Genomic DNA, 24,018 nt, shown 5'->3' with positions numbered 1-24,018 from the left:
ATATCATTGTTTGTTTGTTTTAATGCTGCCTGGGCATGAATCTGCAGACTATCAAAGAAAACATGCAAAACCCTGTGGTTCCGCAGCCAATAGCAAACTCATTGGCGCCAGATTCTGTGTGTTACCATGTTCCTCAATCTAGAGATGTTCAAATGCAAACTCCAATGCCAGATTCTGCCAACTCTTGCTCTTTCAGCAGCGCTGCTGTGTCCCATCTGCCAATTCAGCATGTGAATCAACAGGCAGATGGTGCCACCTTCCACAATACAGCTTATAATCTGCGGCCACCTCAACCCACACCATCAAATCAGTTCTCTTATGTTCAGGCCGAAAGAGTGCAGTCTCTGAGGGATGTCCCGCCCCCATCCTACCCTAGCAGAGGTCGCTTCACTCAGAACACCGATACTGGAAATTTTTACAGTGATCATGACAGAATGAAGATGGCCCCACATGATCTTAGGGAAAGCTGGAGGTTTTCAGGGCCATCACTTTCTGGCAAGTTTTGTCGTGCTCTGAGATTTTAGCTTCTTTCACGTGGCAATTCCTTTACCTGATAACAGTTGATTTAATAATGGTATTCTTCTGTCACCATCAGGTACATACCACTCTGATCCTGCTGCTAGAGGGTCATATCCACCTCCATACGGTGGCCCAAGGTGTGAACCCCCATTGCCAAATCATAGGTGGGGTTTACCTCCCCGGGCAGTGGACCATAGAGGAGAACCGATACCCCATGGAACACCATCCCAAGGTCCGATCCCAGTGGCAAACAGAGGTCTGTTTTCTTCCCACTTCTTCCAGTACATATCACTAAGAAAAACGTGGACTATCTGCTGTTATCTGCTAATTGCACCTTTTATCATTTATATCTGAGAAAGCATGGACTAGTGATGCTTGATTTGCTAATTTCGATCGCACCTTGCATATTTTGTTGGTGTTTCAGCTCCAAGCTTTTGGGTACCAAGATGAGGAGGTGTCATTGTGAAGTTAGCCGTGATGGTATGCGTATGTAACTTCTCTGTTAGGTGTGCTTTCAATGCATTTTTACTTGCACTTACTTACCGATGGAAATCTGGTTTATGTTTGTTAGGCACAACCCAGTTTTGACCTGGCTCCTGCGGCTTGTTCAAAAGTTTGAGATATAAATATCTGGACCAGCTGTTTTCAGAATTTTGAGGGCACAAATTCAGAAAGAACGGGTGATGCACCATTCTTGGTGCGTGCTTGCTTTGCTTGTACATATGTAGATTGGAGATTGGAGGAGCATGAATTATCTCTAGCAGTCAACTTTCATTCTCTAGTTCTCTCTCTCTCTCTCTCTCTGTACTGTCTTTTCTTTTTTTGTTTTTTTTAACTTGGGAAATAGAATAATTTATTTATTGAATAGGATGTCATTTTTCATATTTTCTTTATTAGGCAATTTGCTAGGACTCCCAATTTTCAAATGTCTTCCATTTCTAGGCTCCTTTACATGCTGCAAAAACTTAAATCTGTGCCAGCAGCATTTGTACATTTCAAGGAAAATGTAGGTTGAGCCATGGGTGATTATTTATCATATAATTGAATGAACGCGTATACTTCTTGTACTTGATGTTGTGCACGTACTTACTTTGGTGATCGATTGATTGATTGATTAAATGGTGTTGCTTACAACTAGAGCAAATAGCAATTCTCATCTTCATATCCCCCTCTGCCTCTGCCACTTAAAAAGGGAAAAATAATTTTATCCATTTATTAAAATTAACTCATTGTGTGTCTAGGTGGCTTGTTACTTTGTTGATCAACTAGAAAAATATATAAAGTTTGTGAAAAGACAATAGAAGAAATTAAACGTACGGTTACATATTTTATTTGATAAGATTAAAAGTTTAAAATAGAAGAAATTTATTTTGACAGTTGAATTTTTTATGATAATTTATTTTGTAAGATATATATATTTAAAATAGAAGAAATATTTGTTATTATATATCCATTGTTATTATAATCGTTATATCCGAGCGGATTGGGACGAGCCGAAAATGAAAAGGTGAGTGAATGAATGAATATATATTATCATAAGGCTGTGGTGTCTTTGAAAATTTTCAAAATATAATTTCCAGATGGTTAGGGTTAGGAGGAGGAGAGGCGATCTAGATTTTTGGGGGAAGAAAACAAAGCCCCTCGAACTCGATGACCTCCCATCCCCGAGAGTCTAATCAATTTATGAAGCCAGTTAATCCTTCCTGTCATGGAGTTTTAAATTTTCTCTCCACTGCTTCTAGAATCATCGAGATAGGATAGATACACCGCCCCCGTTCCCCGCCGCGATTCATGATAAGGTAAGGTAGCCAACAAGTTCTCTGCACTTTGGTGGTCGGGCGGTCAGCTCTTTTCCCCAATTGTCAATCAAGATATTATTCATCCACAACTCAGTTGAGCGGATGGGCGCTTCTGAATCAGTCCCCCAACAATCAATTCATGAATTCACAGTCAAGGTTTCTGCCACTCACCCATCTCTTTGCGTCTTGTTTTGTTTGTATCCGAAGGTAATTCTCAGAAAAAAAGGGCGGGACTTGGTTTGGAATCTTGCAGGATAGCAGGGGCACAGATGTGGATCTTAGCATATACAAAGGGAAGGTTCTGCTTGTTGTCAATGTTGCTTCTAAGTGGTCTGTTCACCCCCCGCCCTTTTTTTTTATCTTGTTTCGTCTTTCTTGCCAAATTGGTACGAATTCACTCTTTTCTTATCTTGTCTAATTCTGGACGCATATGTGATTGTGTATGTCGGGGATGAAATAGTGGGTTTACGGATTCCAACTACAAGCAGTTGACTGAACTTCATAATAAGTACAAGGATAAAGGTACTATTGAGGTCTTTCAGTCACTCTTTTTTATTTTGGCTGCTATTGCTGTTCTGTATTGAGGTTTGAAAATGATTGTACCCACTGCCCAGATGTGTCTTGTTGGTCGGTTTCAGGATTTGAGGTCTTGGCCTTTCCCTGCAATCAGTTCTTGCATCAAGAACCTGGTACAAGCCTCCAGGCGGAAGAATTCGCATGCACAAGATACAAGGCAGAATATCCCATTTTCCAAAAGGTATCTATTATCTTAAGATATTCAATTTCTATTAGATTTGACAATACTGTCGTCGTATTGATATTACGTTTATTAGCTTTTCTTGTTAATCTAATGTAACTTTTGGTTTGACGTGGAAATTTCTTCTTGTGAAATGTCGAATTTACGGACTGCAATTTTGAAAATTACAGTAATTGTGATAAATTTACTGCTCTCTTTCTTCATTTTTTATTGTTCTCTTTTGATCCCTGTTCTTCTTTGGCAAGCAAAGTAATTTTATTTAAAACAACTCGAAGGTAGTCCATCGACATATGTTGTACATGGGAGTACTTCCTAAATTCATGGCTCACTTATATTTGTGTTTCCTGGTGCAATTTTTGTAACCAAGACTGTCAACAATTTTGAGAAGTTCTTTATTAGTTCAATTTCTGGTCTTGGTTGAAAATATTCTTCTTCTCAAAAAAGTGGTTTTTGTATGCATTTGGTTACTGGTAGTACATATCATGGAAGTATTTATTGACTAAAGGTAACTAGTACCGCAGTTTTGTTCTTTCATCAGCTTGGTGACTTTTTGTTTCGATAGATGGCCACCATTTAGATATTTGATGATAAGTTGTGTATTCATCTTTGTTCCAGATACTCGTACCTGCAGCCAAACAAATTTCTAATTGTCCGTCTTCGTCTCTTCCAGGAAAAAAATGTTTTCATCCTTCCAGTTAATCATAATTGGCCTGGTTAATAAGTTTTAGTGCATAGACATCAACATAGGTTTGTGAATCATATACAGTTATACTTTGGTGAACAAACTGGAGTTCATAATCATTGTATTGTACCAAGCTTAAGTCTGACACTTTATGCTGACCAGGTTCTTGCATGCTAGCTGGTGCCTTTTCTGGAAAAGTGTCCAAACAATGTCACGTTTTAAGCTTATTTCCTACATGTAATACTCAGAAATGGGTACATATTTACTTTGTTCACCACCTCTCTACGTGCATCATCTATTCTCACTCGTTTTCCACAATCAGCATTATCTTTTTAAGGAGTTTAGATCATTCTTCTGCACTACTTCAGGGGCCATATTGATGGACCGCTAGAATGGTTTGCAAATTTAGTCTAGAAAGAGCTTCTGCACTTCTTTGCCACTGTCATGACCCCAAGAATTCTCAAGAATAGATTAGTAATATGAATTGCATGTTATATAAATTGGGAGCACTGACAGCCTTTAAACACACCCAAGAAACCAATCAAACACTCCTCAACACACTCACAACTCAACGGCCAACACAACACACCACAACACGAACATGTAATAAAGATCAGAATTTAAACAAGAACAGAACAAGAAAGAAAACTTGCAAACCACATGAGGAGACAGAATTTTAGCTTGGTTCGTGCCAATTGAATTGGCACTGCATCCAGCCTTGAAACCACCCCTGGGCAACCTTCTTTATTGATAGATAACAGGTCTTTCCCTCTTTCTCTCTCCCACGATACAAGCCTTCCCAAGAATGAACAAGACTATTCTAACTCACAGCTTTCTCACTCTCTAGGCTCTCATGAAAACAGAAAGATTATATGCAATTAACTCTCCCTCAGCCCCCCTACCCTATTTATAGAACATAGGGTGATATTTCCTAAGGTTGGTTATAATATTTCTGGATTTGCTCTCCACATAACTAATATTACAAGAGAGACACTCGCCTATCAACTAACCCATAACTGCATACAAGACACTGCATATTAACCTATCACTAACTCAAGACAATCTTCAACAAAACCGATCAGTACATCAACTTCTAACCCTCATCTATATCCCCGAGTACAAAACCTTTATTCTCTTAAGAATGCACAAGACTAAATTCTAATCACTCAGCCCTTCTTTCTTAAAAACAAAATCAATACTCGATCATAGATGAAATAGAAACTCTCTCCTTGGATTGCCTCTCGACTGCCTCCCATGCCCTCTTATTTATAGGAATGGTGGACACTCCAATGTAACTAACTATCATTGGGATATGACAATTAGACCCTTGAAATACTAAGTATATTACACTTGGTATTTTAAGCCTAATGTAATCTTCCAGCCGATGCATCTCCAATATTTATTGATCTTCTATCGGACAGACTCAAGGCAAACACAACACATGTATTTCTCTTTTAGTTGTACTCTTATTTTGTAGCTATAGTACCTTCATTGGTAAAGCTTATAAATAGGCTAAGGTAGTTAGAGAATATATGTTTGAATGATAATTGAATTCTCTCATTTTCACCCTCATGAATTCTCTCTCAATTTCCCTTTGATCTCTCTCTCCCGATCCCTCTGATTTCCCTTTCCTTGCTGTTCTCTCTGTAATCCTTCTCCATCCTTTGCTGCATTTCCTTCCCTCTCAGTCTAATTCCCCCTCGATTTCTTCCAATTCCCTATCAAAACCCTAGGTAAACCCTAGGTACATGACAGCCACTTGCGTTGGGCCATTGTGTACTCATGTTGTTCTGAAATACTGGAAAATTTATTTTGGTTTCTATTCTAAGAAAGTAACTTCCCATTTCTTTTCCTATGTTGAAGCAATGTCATATCTATGCTGCATCACATATGTCAAGTGAAGGTTACTACGCATCTCTAATGATGCATTTTCTTGTTGAAGAAACATTGAAGTGCAATATTTGCAACTTGGTTGTTCAGAGCTTGCAGGGATCAACTTTCTGATCTAAAAAAAGTTTGCTGTGTTGAAGCAGAGTTGGTATCTATGCTGCACATCTTAAACGAAGGTTACCAAGCATCTCTAGTGATGCACTTTCTTGTTGATGAAAAATTGAATTGCTAAAATTGAGATTATTAAGATCCACAAAAGAAATTATATGTAAAGGTTGTAGTGCAAGTATTTTAGTCATCTAGGGTGGGCACTCTTAAGGAACACCACTTTGCACGAGACTTGTTACTTTGCTAGGGTTGGGGGAGGGGTGGTTTTGTATGTAGCATTACTCTTATTTTGTAAGAAGGCTTTTTTTCATTGCTCAAATCCGTGACCTTTCAGTCACAAAGGAGTAACATTACAGTTGCAACAATGCTTGCTCATAAGATAAGACACTATACATTGTGAAAATTGATTTATGTAAACAAGTTTATTTTAAAAAGAAAGTAGACACTGGAGGGCATTTCAATTTATTTATGTAGAAAGTAGACACTTGAGGGCATTTTAAAAGGAAGTAGAAGTAGTTGTATTTTTACACCAATGGCAATCTAACGTTTTCCCTCTAGGTGCTAGGTATCCGGGCATTGCAAATGCTGAGCACCCTACGTAGCTCACAGAGGTGTTAAACCAGTCTATTTAGATGCCTATGACAATAAGACGCAACAGTACCTGGCTAATTTCCTTTCCAGCTTCACGCTAACAAGGTCATATATAATTGGCTTTAAGTAGTGAGTGAAAACCTTTAGTTTCTACGGCCATGCTGATGACCATATTTTATGGCGAACAACATCCTGTTTGTCCACCAGTTAACTTCAGTATCCAAACAATCAATTGCTTTGTTGTACTTCGGCGTTTTCTGAGTGCTTTCTCTCTGTATGAGCATACTAACCCGGAAAAGTTACCTTTATAGCGCACCAAGGAGCAACTTTCCTATGAGATTCCAGAGTGTATTTCACCACTGTGCTTGCATTGCATTTGACTCATTATTCAGTGTTCTGTTGTCTTAAGATTATTTTGCGTTATGTAATCAGGTAGTTGACCACTTTGGTTGTTTAGGTACGTGTTAATGGCCCAGACACAGCACCTGTCTACAAATTCCTCAAAGCAAATAAAGGAGGGTTTCTTGGATCCAGGATCAAATGGAACTTTACCAAGTTTTTAGTTGAAAAGGAAGGCCATGTCATCCGTCGTTATGCCCCTACAACGTCTCCACTAGCCATTGAGGTGGGTTCTTTCCTCCGCTCCCTCTTTCTTGCATCCCCGTATTTCATGTTCTTGCCTCCCATCTGTTATTCACCATATGATTTCTGGCTTTGCTTCTTCAATTTCTTTCTCATGCAGAAAGACATTCAAAAAGCATTGGGAGAGGTGTAAGGGGCTGCTATGTTGTTTTCTTGTGAGATGATCCGATCCAGATAAATCTGTAGATAGCTAGGATTTGTCTATTTGCTTAAATGTGTGAAGGTTTTCTGCTCTCCCCCCCCAAACACCCCCCCCCCCCCCCAAAAAAAAAAAAAAAAACACCATTTTCAATCTTTCTGCATTCTGTATGTTTTTTGCTGTAGCAATCTGCCCTCGTGTTGAAGTTGTGATTCGTACTCCTGGTGTACTTGGTGAGTATCTTCTATGCATTAGAAGATAAAAATGAATGAAGATGTTCCCAATTACAACTCGAATTAAGAGCTTACAGTTCTCTTGAGTTTTCCTTATATTATTTTGAAAATGAGAACAAAAATAGCATTTATTGGCTTGTTTTTGTTTCAAAATTTTGGGGCCAAAAAAAATAAATATAAAAATGAAGTGTCAAATTAGCTTTTGTCTATTGGTCAGAGGTCAAATTGACCTTAACTGAAAGGGAAAATAAATTTACATACTTTTTAGATAGGATCATTTTAGTATTTTTAAATGCACGTCATTTAAAACTTGTTTTAACTTTATTTATAATCTGTTAATGGAGTTAAGTTTCCTCTTAAATCAAATTCTAGGTTCTAGAATCTAACTCAAATCAAAACTTCAATTGTATTACACATATTCTGTTACCAGAGTTCTCTCACTCAATATAGGCGTCTGCAATTACGAGGACTCTGTAAATATGACTTTGAGGTATGATTGTGATTGAGAGTTTAATTTAGGCTTTTTTTTTTTTTTTTCTTTTAATGATTTTTTTGGTACTAGAGAATGCTTAATTTGAGTCATAATTTTCGTCAAAAAGGTGAATCAATTTCTATAGTGGTAAGCGTTCAATGTGGGCTGGGCTTGACTTGATTCATTTGGGTTTCAAGGGTTATTATTTTTATGATTTAATTATTTTTGGTATTGAGTCTTAAAGTAGAAGAACTTATTTAATCATTTTAAAATAAAAGGGTTAATTTGACTCTTGTGTTGAAATACATGATTGAGGTTTGAGAATTATTAAAGAATTATTGGCAACCTACATATTTAAAGGGTAATGGTTAACATATGATAAAGTAGTTTTTATTTAATCTTATTAGTTGATTAAATATTTTAAAACACGATTTATCAATAATATTGCTTGAAAACTTAAAACAATGTGTAATAAATGTACTTTATCTAAAAATAAAATATATTTATTTCACTTTAATCGTTATCCTTAGAATTATTATTAGCATTATCTATATTTTAAAAAATAAAACCTGAAAAATATAATTTATAATTCTTTTTAAAAATATAGTTTATCCCTCAATTACTGGGATTTTAAGTTCATTTCGTTGCTAAGTATCACAACTACCATTAACAATAACATAATTAATCTTATAGTTATTTTACTTACATTGTTAATGATATTATTAATTGATCTGGTTCTTTCTGGCCCAAAAGGGGTGGTCGGATGTGAGCTCGCAACGACAGGGAAGGGACTCCAGGGGTGACTAATACTTATAAGTACTCTGACGTTCAAATAAATAAAAGAGTAAATTAATAGAATATATGTAAGTTAGAGAATAACATATTTTGACTTTGGAGAAAACTGATCTATATAGAGGGAGAAGAGGTCCTTCCCAGGAACAGATCTAAGAGTAGATCTAAGGGAGGGCTGACCTCCAAATTCATCAGTATTTTAGCCTTCCTCTCCTTAAATGGGCCAGATCTGTAAGCTAAATTTGAGGAATTGCAGCCCGTGCTTGCCCCCCCTAAGTTCGCCCATGGTCCTCCCACATAGATGTTTGTATCGAGGGTTTCAGGGTGATGAGACTGGATATTAGGCGCTAACAGGACTCCTCGACTATGGCATAATACCGACGGGACCCTCATTATAAAGATGATATTCGTTATTATTAATGAAGATGTGATTTATCATTAATGAGAATGAGCGCGAAAACATCAAGCACAGTGATAATAATGGCTGTCGTGGACTGATGCAAGGCCAAAATTGGTCTATGGGTCGAGATCAGATCAAGATGGAGTTGGATTGGGTTGTGGACCAAGACGGAGTTGGGTGGGTTGGGTGAGGCTTAATTGGGTTGTTATGGTCTAGATCTTAACCTGTATACTTTACTATTTATATCCATATTAATAATTTTAACATGAATACAGCCAGTGATGATACAAATTAACAATTATAAATAAGTTCTATTCGAAATTATTTTCTGTAAAAATATTAGGTAAATCTTAACTATATTCAGTGACCATATAAAATAAAAAAAAAATTATCAAAAATTATTAAATATATATTTTATTTTTTTATTTTTTTAAGACAGATAAATAACTCAGAAGTCACAGACACTAGATAAATCGACCAAAGGTTGATAGGGTCAAGTGCTAAAAAATTTTATCCCTAACAATCATAAAAGGTATGTCCACTCAACCATTAGACCAGACTTTATTATGAGCATATATATATATATATTTTTTATAAAAGGCACAGGTGATGTGACTACTAGTATAGCAATCTTTAGACTCAAGAGTTCTCTATACCTAAAAAAATATTCAATTTGAGCCACTACTTGAGTTAGGTTTGAAATTAAGAAGATTCGATCTTTTGGTCTAGAAAATAAAAAAAAAAAAAAAACTAAAGAAGCACCTGGTGGGGTATACATAATTTTATTTGACATAATGAGTGGTTAAAGATGTGTAAATAATCAGTTTGAATCGAAGTAAAATTTACTAATTGATTAAACTATACTAAGGAGTAAAATCAAATCAAATCAAATCCACTGATTAAGTTGAAAAATCAATTTAATCGATAATCAAAAAAATTGAACCCAAATTGTATAAATTGAACTCAATCGATTAGATCAAAAAATACAAAAAAAAAAAAAAATTAAAATAATCGATAGAAAACACACAAAATCTAATAAAACGATGTCATTTTATAAATATCAAAATATCATCATTTTAAAGTTTAGTCAGTTCGATTAGTTCAATTCTTCTAATCAAAAAATCAAATCAAAAATTGAATTTTTGAAAAAAATTAATCGAACTAAATTGACAAGTCAGTCAGTTCGATTCAATTAGTTTAGATAAACCGAATTTTTGCTCTATCCGGCCAACAACAGCAGTGCCATTGCTATAATTTTATTTCACTTTTCTATTTATTTATTGAAAACTATTCAATCCCCTTGACTGTATAATCCGTCCAAATTTGCCTTACATTAGCTGGGCATTTTCATTCCCCTTAATAATACATAATCCGTCCAAATTTGGCTTTACATTAGCTGGGCATTGTCACGTTATATCACTTCAAAACCTTATCCCCCGGCAATTAGATAAGGCCGCCATTAATAGCTCTTTAAGAGCTGCTTGCTACAAGAACTAGACATGGATTAGCACGTGAAGTAATGGCCCCATCCCGGCAGAATCTTTTGGCTCCGCCGACGGCGACCGGAGAAGCTGCGTGTCATGATCTGTGGCTATCAGGCGACCCGCCCTGTCGACACAACGGGGAAACAATTGAAGCTGCCACTGAATGCGACAACTCGGTGCCGGCCAAATGCAGAAGGGCAGGTGATGGAAAGAAGAATTACGGATTCAGGAAGGTGGTGAATGAATGACTCGTATGTAGGTAGTAGTAACCGCTTTGTCACTTCCGGCAATCATAGGTGGCCGGCATTGCCAGGACCACCGGGGATCGCACCTTTCTTTGAATTGACCCCACCCACCTCTTCTTTAAATAAGATCGAACCAATACAACTCAATTAAATTGAGTTTATAAAATTATCTTAAAATGTATTTAATGGATTTAGTTACAATCTATTTATATGGATCGCTTGATATATGAACATCTCTAAATGATTCAACGTGTTTGAAGCATTTGATTCAAATTCCCGAGAAGTCTATTTAATAAAATTATAAAGATGCTTGCATAAATTAAAACAATCTGAAGGTAGATAGTATAATCGCCTCAATGAATATTTGTTAAAAAAAAAAAAGTATTAAGAATGATCTAATTTATCCATGTGTTTTTATAAAGAAATTGTAATTTAAGTTTGTTATAATTGTTGAATATGTTGATGACTTGAATATTATTGGGAGTCCAAAAAACTTTTAAAAGACGTTTAGAATTAGTCGATTGTGATTCGTAGGTCCGTAATGAGAAAATGAGCCAAAATACAAGAAGGAAAAACAAAATAGAACGTACACGGAAAGTTTTTATGTGGTTCGGCCAAAATTATGCATACTCCATGACTACTCTTTGGGTATTTCGACAGAGTAACAGTATATTATTACAGTTGTCCTCCATTTTACAATAGTTTCGGAACTCTATTTATAGTGGGGGGTATTTTCAATTGCATAAAATTCAAAAGTAGAAGGATGACATTAGGGAGACAAGATGTCCTTATCAATTCTATAAAATCGAGAGTGGGCTCCATATTACTAGAGATCTGGTTTAAAGTAGTTGGATCCTTGCTTCCGGTTATTTAGTAGCAATATTGTTGTGCGAACTGAACAGTTAGGCCAACAAGTTGGAAGCATCGCTGGGAGCTCATTTGGTTCCGCGGTCTGAGTTCGGGCCTCAGTGAGGTGTGATCTTGTTCTGACGAGTTCGGCTTTGGACTTCTAGCGATTGAGTCGGTCTGTTGGGTCGTGTTCAGCCCATAAGAAGTGATGCGAAAAATACTCATAACAATAAATTACTTAAAAAGAGAATTTGAGATGACAGACCTTTGAAAGAACAAAATTTTGTCTTGGCTTACAAATTGAGTATTTAGCAAATGAAATTCACATTCATCGATCGAATTATATAGAAAAAGTCCTAAAATAATTCTAAGTGGATAAAGCTTATCCATTGAGTAGCCCAATGGTTGTTCGGTCACTTGATGTGAATAAGGATTCTTTTCGATCTCAAGAGGATATGAGGAATTATTTGGTCTTGAAGTACCATATCTAAGTGCAATAACCATACTAATGTATAACTTTTTGGTCTTGAAGTACCATATCTAAGTGCAATAAGCACACTAATAATACATGACCTAATATAGCATTTTTTTGGGAATTTCTTAGCAAGATAGAGTTCTTCACCAACATGGAGACATTGAAATGGAATTAAGCATATATTTAGATATCTTCAATGCACAATAGATACGGGTTTTGTTTTATCCAAACAAGTCTAGACTTCAACTAATTGATTATACAGATACAAGATATTTATCTGATCCACATAAACCTTGATTGCAAACAGGCAATTTATTCACATATTGGGATACGACTATATCACAACAATCTATAAAACAAATAATAGCCGTTACTTCACCAAATCATGTAGAAATACTAGCAATTCATGAGACAAATAGAGAATGTGTCTGGTTAAGATCGATAACTCTTTTAAGTATCCAGGAGACATGTGGACTACCTTTCAAGAAAGGTGCTCCAACATCATTGTATAAAGACAATGCTGCGTGCATAGCTCAATTAAAAGGAGAATATCTAAAAGGGACTGAACAAAACATATTTCACCAAGGTTTTTTTTTCACGCGTGATCTGCAAAAGAATGGTGTTAAATTGATAAGCTAGCAAATCTGTTTACCAAGGCATTACCTACTGCAATGTTTGAAAAGTTGATATATAACATTGGAATTGGAATGCATCGACTCAGAGATCTTAAATAATGTTTGCAACAGGAGGAGTAAAGCATACTATACTTTTTTTCCTTGACTAAGGTTTTATCTCACTGAATTTTTTTACCAAGAATTTTAATGAGCCAATTTTCTGAAACACAGAATGATGTACTTTTTTCCCTTCATTAGGTTTTTTTCCCACAGAGTTTTTCTTAGTAAGGTTATAATGAAGCATATTTCTTGTAAAATGGACATCTAAGGGGGAGTGTTATGAAATTAAAATGCAGATGTTCATAATCCCTTCATATTTCCTTAAGTTATAATTTTTAGAACTAATTCTTATTTATTTTGCTATGAAATTTTTTTGTAACTCTAGGATTTTGTAACCTTATAAATAGAGGTTATGAGAGTCATAAAATGACTGAGAAAAAAAAAGAAGAAACTCTACCTTTTGTGTTCCTTTTTACTTTTTTGACTTAGTTTTTTTTTTTTTTTTTTAACGTAAGAATTAAGGAACCTTGATACGTAAGTGTTGCGGAAAACCAATTACAAAACAAAGAGGTAGTGCAATCAAACCGAACCAGATTTAACGAAAACTAAGAATAGAAAGAAAAACTCCATATTTCGACAACAATGGTAGTCACAAAGACTGCTCCAAGGTTTAGATCTAAAAGAACTGTTCACTACTTTGGTAACGCCAACGAATAGGAACCACAAGCTAAAATGAAGCGTCAAACCATAAGCCTAGAAAACCCCAACAACTCTCGACCGAACTCAATGAAACCCTCTCTCACCCAAACGATCAAAGCCACACACAGTAGATTACCACAGAAGGTAGATCGGTCATAAAGACGGAGGGTAGGAAGCACAAAGCTAAGAGAGAAAGCTTACCCGTAAAAGAGACCTAGGTCTCAAATATGTAGAGGTTGCAATCAGCATCGACAGATTGCCTATCGCACACACAAAGAAAGGCAACCGAAGGAAATGAAGTAAATACCAACCCACAAAGGCAAGAAGACCCAATCACGATCGGTTGGATATGGAAGGAGAGAGATCTCAATCGACCAAGGAAGGAAGACTAGAGAGAGAAGTTAGGGTTCTGCCGAGAAAGGGAAAACACCAAGAGAAAGGGCCACACAAAAGACCTTTTATATGTGGGCTTATGGGCTAAGGGACAAGAGAGCTTTTGGGCTTAGAACAGTGGGCTTCTCCCACTTGAGCAAATGGGCTGAGGCCCATTTCACCTCCAAAGTGGGAATAGAGCTTGTGGTCCGACTTTTAATATGGGCTATCTAAAAGTGGTGATAGACTTGGGTTCTTCAATCCTAAGCCGAAGCCTATGAAGATAAACCCCATCCAAAAAATTATCACAGCCTTGGACCTCATTAAGAAACACAAAACCAACAATAAGCTTTTGGCAGAGACTCGAATTTTCCCTTATAACCTATGGACAACTGACTAAATCGGGCAATCCAACTGGATCGGATTAATCTGGGTCCAAGATCCGTGCCCTTTTTTTTTTTTTTTTAACATAAGAATTAGGAAACCCTTTATACGTAAGTATTTAGCAGAGACCCGGACTTCCCCTTATAATCTATGGGCAACTGACTAAATCAAGCAATCCAGTCAAGTTGAGTTAATATTGGTCGAAGACCCATGTCCGTGACCTCGTGTGCCGGTGGCCACCCGTGACTTAGTTATTGTTGTTCTTATTTTTACTCAAAAGTTATAATAAAATATAATTTTAGAGGAAAGTGACTTTTTATCAGTTCAATTGAGTTGGGCATAGTCTATACAATCCATCCAACCATATTAATTTGATTCAATTTTCGAGTCTACCTGAATATGTGAATCTAATATTTAACATACCGCATCATTATATATAACCAATGATACAAATTAAAATGATAGGATATGATGATACACCAATACTGATTGTATGATGTATATTGGGGTGGTTGTACATTTATGAGGATAAGAAAGAGACGTGTGTGCATGCATGTCATGTAGAAAGGGTTATACAACAGGGGGCAGGGAGGCCCTCCACAGGGAGGAATTAATGACAAGTCTTCTTCATGGAGGGGTTGTCAACCAGACAAAGCTATTACCTCTGCCTTGTCCCTGCCCCAACATTCATCACTCACCACATGTTCCTTCTTCATAAATCTTCCTTTTCCCCATATATATACGCATCCAAGCCCAAAACCAACTTCACAAAAAACACTTCTTCGCAACTCACCCACCAAAGCCTCCCATCTCTTCCCAAATCAATGGCTACTAACTCCTTCTCTTTCAGGGGATCAAAGCTCCGGCCATGGCACCGGTGTCCGAAGCAAATCAGGGAGCAAAAGGCCAGGCTCTACATCATATGGAGGTGCACTGTCCTGCTTCTCTGCTGGCACGACTGATCGGTCGGCAATCCGCCAGTCTCGGTGAAGAAACCGAGTTTGAGGTTTGACACTTGAAAAGGATTTAGAACATAGGATGGCCAGGGAGATCGATGGCTTTTGTATAGTAATTGTAAGTAGTAGTGTTTTTGGCTTGTGTTTGTAAAGGCTCAGATGTGAAATGTACAGAAGATACATTGCTGATAATATACGGTTCTTTGGATTGATTTTTTGCTACTTGGTGTGTGAAATTGTGTGGTTGAATGTTAGCAGAAACAGCTGCTTAGAGACCCAAATCCAAACTCGAGGCTCTGCCCAACAACCATATTCCACAAATCACCCAAGTTGCCTTGCCAATAACTCATTTTTCTTGTAAAAAGGAGAATAGAATCAATCCAATGCTTGAATTGAAGTTCTCCAAATACTAGTTATAGTCACGGGGCGGGTGAAGAGAAGTTTCCAATTCACGTCCAGATCCTACTTGTTAGCTTGTCCTATTGGATGAATTGCTGTAAGTACATGTTCCGGTGTTAAAGAGCATAAAATTCCAAAATGGAGACCCAAATCCTGCTTTTACTGTAACAGATACAGTTCAATGGGGCCTCATGTGAGCTGCTTGCATTTTTAACCGACCACGTCATCCAAAGTTCCAAACCCACCCCAGAATGAAGCTGAATAAAAGCTTTTTATTTAAAAGAACATACAACAGAAGGCCTCACTGCCAAGTGCCAACCATGACAACATTTGACGCCATTGTTGTGTCTCTCGGTGCTTGAAACGTGAATCTGAATTTGCAGGAGTCAGGCTATCAAGGCAACTAATACATGAACAATATTTATTTGTTTAGCCCTCACTTATAGCATAAAACGATATTTAGTTCCCCGGAAAGTTGTAAAGAAGATAACTTAGCAAAGCAGAAGCAAATGTAGACTATAGATACTACTGTACATAAGGAATTTGATAGCTAAACTACAGAATGGTAAAGAGTATCTATTTAGCAAAAGCAGGTTGGCGGCAGCAATCCAAAACTTATTTAGCCAAAGCACGACTATTTCAAAAACCAAACATTTGGGAGCTCTGGATCCACAATTTTAACAAATTCACGCGTAATCCTCGCGATTATCAAATAGTTCCCACCCATCTTCCACTAGTGCCCCAAGATTATTTCCTGCTCTCTCCTCTCCTGAGAAAAGCTCGTCATCAGCAGAGGGTCCTGGGGTCGTCGTCCTTGAGGAATCAGATAAGTCAGTTCGGTCAGGAACCTGATCAAGTGCCGTGCTCTTGAAGGATGAGCTTGAAGAAGCTAAGATACAGCTCGTCTGACTGGAGGAAAGGGATTTGCTAAGGGGTACTCGCCCATCAAACTTCTCTTTCAGCAACTTCACGTCTTGACAAATAACAGATATCTCTCCTCTGCAGTAAAAGAATCACATTCCAGAGTCAGATTTTTGAAAGAGAAAGAAGAAGTACAAACAGGTCACTGTGGACACGGGCAAGCAAACAAACATTGTGCAAAGCACAAATAACACAATAGTTGCCAAAATAGGGGCCATGAGAAGCATTATTCCCTAACAGATCTATGGGCCTCACTAGAGAATAGTAATGTCAGACTTTCTAATGCCAATGCTAATAAAATATATCAACTTGATTCAAGGTTCAATGTCAGTTCAAAAACATGTCCATTCTAACAACAGTTCACATGAATTACAATAATAGTCCAAATAACATTATTGGATTAACATCCGATAGTCTCGTCATGAACATGTCACATCAATTGTATTGTATCATTGAATGTGAACCAATCAACTCTATACAGTAATTAAATGAATGAACCATTGATTACAATTTAAAGAAAAAACAATACCTACAATCAGTGCACCACAATATGCACCCAATAAGAAGTACCACTTAGTCTCTTCCAATCTGCTTTTTGGTGATAGTTATTTGAGCTTACATGAACATGATAAAGATGAATAAAAGACCATCATTATTATACACAAAATTTTCCATTTTTACCTTTAATAGTAATAGTAATTAATAATTATGAAATCCAGCCCTATTGTAGATTTAACAACTGACAATTTCATGTTAGTTCCCAGAGACAATGTCAAACTTTCCAAAAAATAAAGAATCGCGTTCTAAATAAGTTTTGTTATTTCAATATCAACATGGCAAAATTCCAGTATATAGTATTTGTGGCCATAACTATCCTCCAAACTCAAAACATTAAGGGCCCATCTGGTATGGCTTCCATTTTTTGTTTTCATTAACAAACAGTTTTGTTATTTCAAAATCCTGTTTGTTTCCAATAAAATTTTTGAAAGATTTTGAGAACATTTCAAAAATTAGAAAAAAAAATGTTTGAGTTCGAACCAACAAAAAGTTTTCAATTCTTAAATGTTCAATTTAAAAAAAAAAAACCCAAATATTACATTTGAAACATTTTGTGATTGCTGTTGTTCTAGAAACAACATAAAGGAAATTCCACCTTTCCAATGTGATTTTATTTTCTTCCCCTCCTTACCCCTCGACCAGTAAACCTTTGCCACTGAATGGAGTCAGCTGAACTCTCGGCAACTCCCTCTGGGAGTGGTCTGATGTTGGCGATTCAACAACATGGGGGTGACTCCTACAGGGTCATATTGAGTCTGGAGACAACTCCACAGACGATTAAGAGAAGAGGGTAAAAGATGGGGGGGGGGGGGGGGGGGGCAAAGTCATCAAAACATGTCAAAGTTTTTTACTTTTTTGGGCCATGTCAAAGTTTTTACTTTTGGGGGCTGAAAACAAACACCTAACGTAAAAACCAAAACAAAAAACTGGAAGTTGTGTCAAATGCCCTAAGCTTTTGATAAACAAATGGAGAGAGAAAAAAGAACTACAGAAAAGGCACCACAAAGAAAGAGTGCCAATTTGAAACTAAACACTTACGGTTTTGCATGGCAGGGAAAAAAATAAAAAAAGAAAGATGTTGGACTGCAATAAAAAAAGCTGGCATCGCTAGGATTTGGTAGAAAATAGCTTGATGGATAGACGCATGGAGAAGTGTATTGAGTACGGCTAGCCCTTGTATGTTATGGGAAAATACCACCAATACATACAATATGTTAGTTATTTGAAGGAACAAAAATCGTCATAAATAAGAATAAATGGTGACAGCACAAAACATTCAAAACCTAGTAATCAGACCATCAGTAAAAAGATGCTGTTTTGCATGCTAAAATTCTTAGTTTTACAGGAGTCCCTCATCTATTGTTTTCATGTGGCTGGATGCATCAATTATGATAAAGAGGAATGGAGTCAAAAGCCATAGTAGATGCTACCAAACTATAATATATCATACGGAATGAAACTTACTGCAATACATCAACAACCCGACCACGGTCTATCAGGAACTCCTGTAACTGCAACACAGAAATGAAAGATCAAGTCCTGAATTAGAATAATTTCTTCTTCTTTTAATTGACCTAAATTAGCAATTGTATCATTCATGCTTCAACGCTAGCATGCACAATGACTCGCTACCTTGGAGTTCTCCTCTGCTTCTTCCTTCAACATCTTTGACTCCTGAACCACCTTCTCCATGATGAGTTCCTGCTCAGCAAGTGCTTTTCTTGCTGACTCTTCCTTTTCCATCCTCTCTTGCTCTGCTGTTCTCCTGTCTTTTTCTGCTGCATCCATTCTTTCCTCAAGAGTTTGACGCATCTTCAAGAAAGAAGTATGAAATTTTAAAATACCATCATGCACATGGTCCTCAATAGAACATCAATTCAGACCAAACCACGAGTTCCTGAGCTGTATAGATCACCAGATGAATATATCCCGAAAGAATAGTCATATTCAGAGGAGTTTTCAAGCATGATTCACATCATCATGGCTTAACCCTTTCAGAAAGAGTTTTAACATGAAAAAGCACCTGAGAAAAGAAAAGCATTTCTACAACCAACCCTTGCAAAGCAGAGTGCCTCATGCAAAGGGAACGCCCCTTTTTTACCAAATTCACCATGGAATGTTAGGGGCTGTTTAGTTGTGAAAAATTATTTCCAGACTTCCAGTTCTCCATCGCCAATTTTATATAAAATCTCTAGTTTTCATTTTCTATAGAAAATTTGAAAAATGCATTCAAATATTAAAAGTATAGAAAACTAAATTTTCAAATCTAGAAAATCAGAACATATGTTCAAGAGACAGATGTTTTTCTTTTGTTTAACTTGTATTAGAGAAAGAGATGGAGATGATTTGGGAAAAATTTAGATGAGAACAGTGTTGTGCAAATCTCCAAATTAGTAAGGAAAACTTATACAACTATTTTTAGGAGTTTTCCAAGTTTAATTAAATTTTGAAAACCAGGTTTTACAAATCTTCATTTTCTATTTGGAAAAATTTTGTATTCGAACAAGTTTTCTAATTTTTCATTTCCCATGGCGTAATTTTCTGAAAAACTGGGGTTGTTTTCCACAAGTAAACAACCTCTTATTTTACACTACAGCCTAAAGTATAAGTGGGTTATGTTTAGATTTAAAATACATAGATGTTTTATGCTTTCCTATAAAATTAAATGGTCAAAAAGTAATTACTCCTAAAATGTAAAAATGAATTAGTGTGAAGTTTCCTGAAACTAAAATTATAAACGGGAGGAAGAAACTATCATGAAGTAAAAACAAAAGTAACCTCATCAAGAATTGCAAGAGATTTATCTCTTTCATCTGACAAGCTAAGCAAGCGAGATTGAAGTTCCCTCGCTTCAGTTGCAAGAATGGCCTTCTCTCCATATACTTCTCCCGCATGCTGCAACAAGGAAAAAGGTCATAGGTCATATTTCCATCCCAATTAGTTAAAGGATAGCCATATCTGAAATAATCAAGCTATAAATTGTATTTTATTATCAATCTACAAACCATGTCATTTGCTTCCTTTGCATGTTGCAGCATTGCTTTGAGATCTTCCACCTTTGTGAGAATGTCCAGGCCCCCCCTAACAGCTTCCTCTCTGGCTTGTTCGGCAGCCTTCTCCTGGAGCTCCACTTCTCTCATCAAGCTGATAACAGATTCCATTGCTAAGAACAATGTTTTCTGCACAATACTCAACAATTAGGATCAACTTGTACACCTCAGAGAGGATATATTTTCTAGAAAGTAAAACCCCTGTTTTATCTCTCAGTGGAGGTTTTCTTTCTTGTGTTAACAAACTAGTGAATGGAGTTGGATTAGGTCTGAAACCACCAAAAGACCAAAACCAACCAGTGATGCAATTTAGCAAAAGTAACATTGCAAAAATTTTCATAGGCTGCCGCAATACAAATAAGGAACAGAATAACTAAATATTGCAAAAGATTACTTATAAATGCAAATGCAAAAAAGGCTTTGCCAACCAAATACAGAAACTTTCTGAGGGATAAGTCTGGCTCATGGTTTCATGAATTAAAAAATAAACGCATGGATTAAACCAATAAGGGTAACCTATATCTATATTCCAACATTGAATGATATTCTCCAATACTTCAACTTTTAAGATACCACTTTAAATCAAAGTAACAGCCTCTAAAAGTAGATGATAACATACAAGTGGATAAGATCCAGTGAGAACAGATGCCAAAAGAAATCACTTAAAGCTAATAGCTATAAAGTATTAATTAACCCCCCCCCTCCCCCACCCACCCAACCAAAAAAAGAATAAAAGGAAAAAAAAGAGTTTTAATTCCGTCCAAATGACTCCCAACTCTGAAAATAGAGAATACAATATGTTTCTCTATTCTGATGAATGAAACAGGAAATTGCACTGAAGCCAGATCACATGCAAGCGCACGCGCACACGCACACCCACACACACCTCACATGCAAAGCGCACATGCTCACTCATACACGCGTGCGCACACAGGCGGAACTTGCATTGCTAGAAGCCTATCTCCGAATTTCAAGTATGAAAATAAATTAGAAAACTAGCATGTTCAATGCTGATAATACCTTGTTACTTCTTGCATCTTCAATAATATCCTCAAGCAAATCAATTCTACAAATCTGCCCAGATCGAGTAACTATGGTGTTCGAAGGATTTTCATCCTCAAATTGAACCGTGTCCCTGGTATCCATGTTTTCCTTGGAAGCAACATTGGTTGTGCCGTCTGGCTCAAGTTTCTCCCAATCACTGTTTACAGCATGCTCAGCTGCCAATTGAAGGCAGCCTTCTGGAATATCAGGGTTGCATTCTTGAACAGGTAATGAAGCCACCTGAACCACAGATTTCTCTTTATCCAATTGATTATCATCTAAAGGGGGTTGTGCATGAAGGCTTTCTCCGTAGTTAACAATATTACAGTCACAAGAAGAATGCCCATCAAAATTTTCCTGGCCAACCAGCAGATTACTACTCATGATCTCATTGGTACAGCCAGGTTTTGATACAGGTGATGAAACATGGGAACCCTGATCTAACCCAACTCTGACACTGCTCAAATCTTGCATTACTGACATAAATTCGCCACCTTCATTTTTCATATGTACTTGATCATCAACACCATTGTCTGCAGTATCTTTATGTACCTCGGAGATCAATGTGTCACGGTAGATCACATCATGGACAATGTTGACATTTATTTCTTCTTGCTTCCCTAGTGAAACCAATTCATCTTTTCCAGTATATTTGGATACTTTATCACCATCACCATTTGCATCACAAGATGAAGAGCCATTTGGTGTTTCAACCATCTGATCAGTCAAGCTTATATCCACCTTAGGAGCAGGGTCAGATGCATCTTCCACAGCTAATGAGATTCATAAATCATGTCAACTACATTAGTTATAAAAGCTAGAGGACAATATATTTGACTTCCTAACAAACAAGTTCTTGTTATACACACAAACACACACATATGCCCATATGTTCAATGACTTTTCAAAGTTTTGATTTCAATATGCCCTGACACTTATTTGAATAAGAATAATTAATTTCTGGAGTATACATCATAACTCACTATCGTCAAAGGAACCAGAAACTGCAGATCCTCCAGACAAATAAGGAATAACCTCCACTAGGACAACCTCTACAGCAGCATCGGCATCTTTTGGGTTCTCTATAGCAACAGCCCTCAGCATGCGAGTATCAACCTGTTCAAATATTCAAAAACTAGCACCAATAAATAGAATGTAAAGGAAATGAATTTTATTCACATCATTCCTGGGGATGAGGGAGATTCTATAGGCTTCAAGAATCATTATTTAAAAAGAATATGTAAAATGTTTTTATCTCATCAAGAACAGATAGAACTTAAAAAGATTGTTGAATTGCTTAATTCATCTCAATCATTACTATTACTAGCTGCGGAAAACAATTATCACTTTAATTCTAATTATTCAATCCAAAATTTCCTCAACAAACATCCATTAGCACCTTATAGAAACTCCAAGCTGGAGATCCTCAACTATAAACTACACTTCATCAACATATTCCCACAGTTATTGTTTTTTTTTTTTTTTTTTTTTTTTTTGAAGTGCCAAAACCCAAAAACTCAGCATCATAGACCATCCATACTAAACACAAAGATTAATCATATAAACTAATAAAGATACAAAGATGCAAATTAGGTAGTTAAGAACCAAAAATACTTCAGCGACACGGCACTTGAACATAACCTGTGGGAAGACATCCTGCAACACACGATATACTGAATTGAAACCCATCTCTGTAGTTCTCAAACCTGCAAAGAACGAGCACTAAGCCAACTTAGAAATCCATTTTACCGCGACAGTCTACCAACAGTAGTAGGTTAATTAACGAAAATATGAAGGCAAAAACAGCGCAATAAAGTCTGTAACGACGAATGTAGGGAAAAAAATCAACAACAAAAGGTTTACTTTACAATCAATTATGATCAACCAACAAGAATTGAAAACCTTCAGTTTCTTTTTGTGATAACCCTAGCCCCAGCCCTCCGTCTCGTCGGCGACGAAGGCAGTTGAAGAAAGCAGACGAGACAACTCTCAGTTGCAACTAAGTCAATTAGTAGAATCGTACTCACCCGACTGGAGATTTCCGCTTTCTCGATTGGAAGATGAAGAAGAAAGAAGAAGTCGAGAGACACAAAATGACCTTTCAAATCCTCTGCTCAGCGATGATGATGAAGAAGAAAGCAAAATCGCACATTATTCGAGATCAGTATTCACTGTACATATCCGACTCGGGAAGGGAACAAACAAAAACCCTAAATGAGATCGATCGATTAGAGAAAATTATTGCTGACCTTTAAACGACTTATGGCTCTCAGTCTCTAACCGGGGGGAGAGAGAGAGAGAGAGGGAGAGAGACAGATAGGAACACGGTGACGCGTAATTTGGGTCTGGTGTAATTACAAGTCGGTGAGAATGAGGAGACCCGAGGGGCTAAGTAATTGGGTAGTTCATGTCATTTAGACTTCCGTGCGAGGGCATTTCCGTCAATAACTTGTATGAAACCGTTATAGGCCCCGTGGCAGTTTATGATTGGCGGGTTTTCCCATGTCCCCTCCCAGGTCACCTGCTTGCGCGATCATATGGGCCAGCGCAGTTTCAAAAAATAAAAAACATAAAATTAAAGAATATATATTATTTAAACACAAACGTTTTTAATATCGATATTTTATGTTTTATGTTATATTAATTTTATAATAAATTTTAAAATTTATTAATTTTATATTTAAAACTTTTAATTTTTTATTACAGTTGCATTTATTAATAAAATATAAATTAAAAAAATTAAATAAAAATACTTTTCATTCCATTCGTGAAATTTATTTGAAAACTAAATAAATTATATAACTTTTTATATAAATTTTTTTAAATAAATTTATCTTTTTCTCCATTGGATAAATTTATCTTAATCTTATAAATAAGAAAAAAA

The 24,018-nt window shown here is 36.6% G+C and overlaps 3 protein-coding genes across 4 annotated transcripts in view; 2 read left to right on the top strand and 1 right to left on the bottom strand.

Moving 5' to 3' along the window:
- Positions 1 to 7,234, top strand: part of LOC127786791 (protein HUA2-LIKE 2-like) — a 35,253-nt gene extending 28,019 nt beyond the window's left edge. The window contains exons 9-17 of the mRNA XM_052314449.1: positions 48 to 495; positions 596 to 775; positions 1,159 to 1,235; positions 2,328 to 2,474; positions 2,572 to 2,648; positions 2,779 to 2,840; positions 2,957 to 3,075; positions 6,804 to 6,971; positions 7,089 to 7,234. Of these exons, the coding sequence (XP_052170409.1) occupies positions 48 to 495; positions 596 to 775; positions 1,159 to 1,235; positions 2,328 to 2,474; positions 2,572 to 2,648; positions 2,779 to 2,840; positions 2,957 to 3,075; positions 6,804 to 6,971; positions 7,089 to 7,121 (1,311 nt within the window). The 3' untranslated portion in view covers positions 7,122 to 7,234. The remainder of the gene's footprint in view (positions 1 to 47; positions 496 to 595; positions 776 to 1,158; positions 1,236 to 2,327; positions 2,475 to 2,571; positions 2,649 to 2,778; positions 2,841 to 2,956; positions 3,076 to 6,803; positions 6,972 to 7,088) is intronic.
- A 7,718-nt stretch (positions 7,235 to 14,952) lies between these two features.
- On the top strand, positions 14,953 to 15,384 carry LOC127814081 (small polypeptide DEVIL 14). Its single transcript, XM_052355318.1, has one exon. The coding sequence runs from the start codon at positions 15,031 to 15,033 to the stop codon at positions 15,166 to 15,168; it is 138 nt and encodes a 45-aa protein (XP_052211278.1). The 5' UTR covers positions 14,953 to 15,030; the 3' UTR covers positions 15,169 to 15,384.
- Positions 15,385 to 16,036: 652 nt separating this feature from the next.
- On the bottom strand, positions 16,037 to 23,515 carry LOC127814078 (uncharacterized). 2 transcript variants are annotated; one of them, XM_052355315.1, is made up of 10 exons: positions 23,384 to 23,515; positions 23,162 to 23,244; positions 22,776 to 22,840; positions 22,118 to 22,250; positions 21,111 to 21,907; positions 20,046 to 20,219; positions 19,819 to 19,935; positions 18,673 to 18,852; positions 18,505 to 18,551; positions 16,037 to 16,560 (listed from the first exon to the last, which is right to left on the bottom strand). In XM_052355315.1, exons 3-10 carry the CDS (start codon positions 22,821 to 22,823, stop codon positions 16,248 to 16,250), a joined length of 1,809 nt encoding a protein of 602 aa, XP_052211275.1. In that variant the 5' UTR covers positions 22,824 to 22,840; positions 23,162 to 23,244; positions 23,384 to 23,515; the 3' UTR covers positions 16,037 to 16,247. The 2 variants fall into 2 exon arrangements, with proteins under 2 accessions (XP_052211275.1, XP_052211276.1); XM_052355316.1 differs by lacking the exons at positions 23,162 to 23,244; positions 23,384 to 23,515 and adding an exon at positions 23,037 to 23,058.
- Positions 23,516 to 24,018: the final 503 nt, after the last annotated feature.

Source organism: Diospyros lotus, chromosome 12 (genome assembly GCF_014633365.1).
Source record: "Diospyros lotus cultivar Yz01 chromosome 12, ASM1463336v1, whole genome shotgun sequence".
Lineage (NCBI taxonomy): Eukaryota > Viridiplantae > Streptophyta > Magnoliopsida > Ericales > Ebenaceae > Diospyros > Diospyros lotus.
Note: the sequence above shows the minus strand (reverse complement) of the source record. Positions and strands in the feature narration are given on the sequence as shown.

Excerpts from the sequence above, each read along its gene's own strand:
- LOC127814081 (XM_052355318.1), top strand. The coding sequence starts at position 15,031 with ATGGCTACTAACTCCTTCTCTTTCAGGGGATCAAAGCTCCGGCCATGG.
- LOC127814078 (XM_052355315.1), bottom strand. The coding sequence starts at position 22,823 with ATGGGTTTCAATTCAGTATATCGTGTGTTGCAGGATGTCTTCCCACAG. Across the intron at positions 19,936-20,045 it reads CAAAGGAAGCAAATGACATG|CATGCGGGAGAAGTATATGG; the intron begins GTTTGTAGATTG and ends TCCTTGTTGCAG. Across the intron at positions 16,561-18,504 it reads CGGGTTGTTGATGTATTGCA|AGGAGAGATATCTGTTATTT; the intron begins GTAAGTTTCATT and ends CTTTTACTGCAG.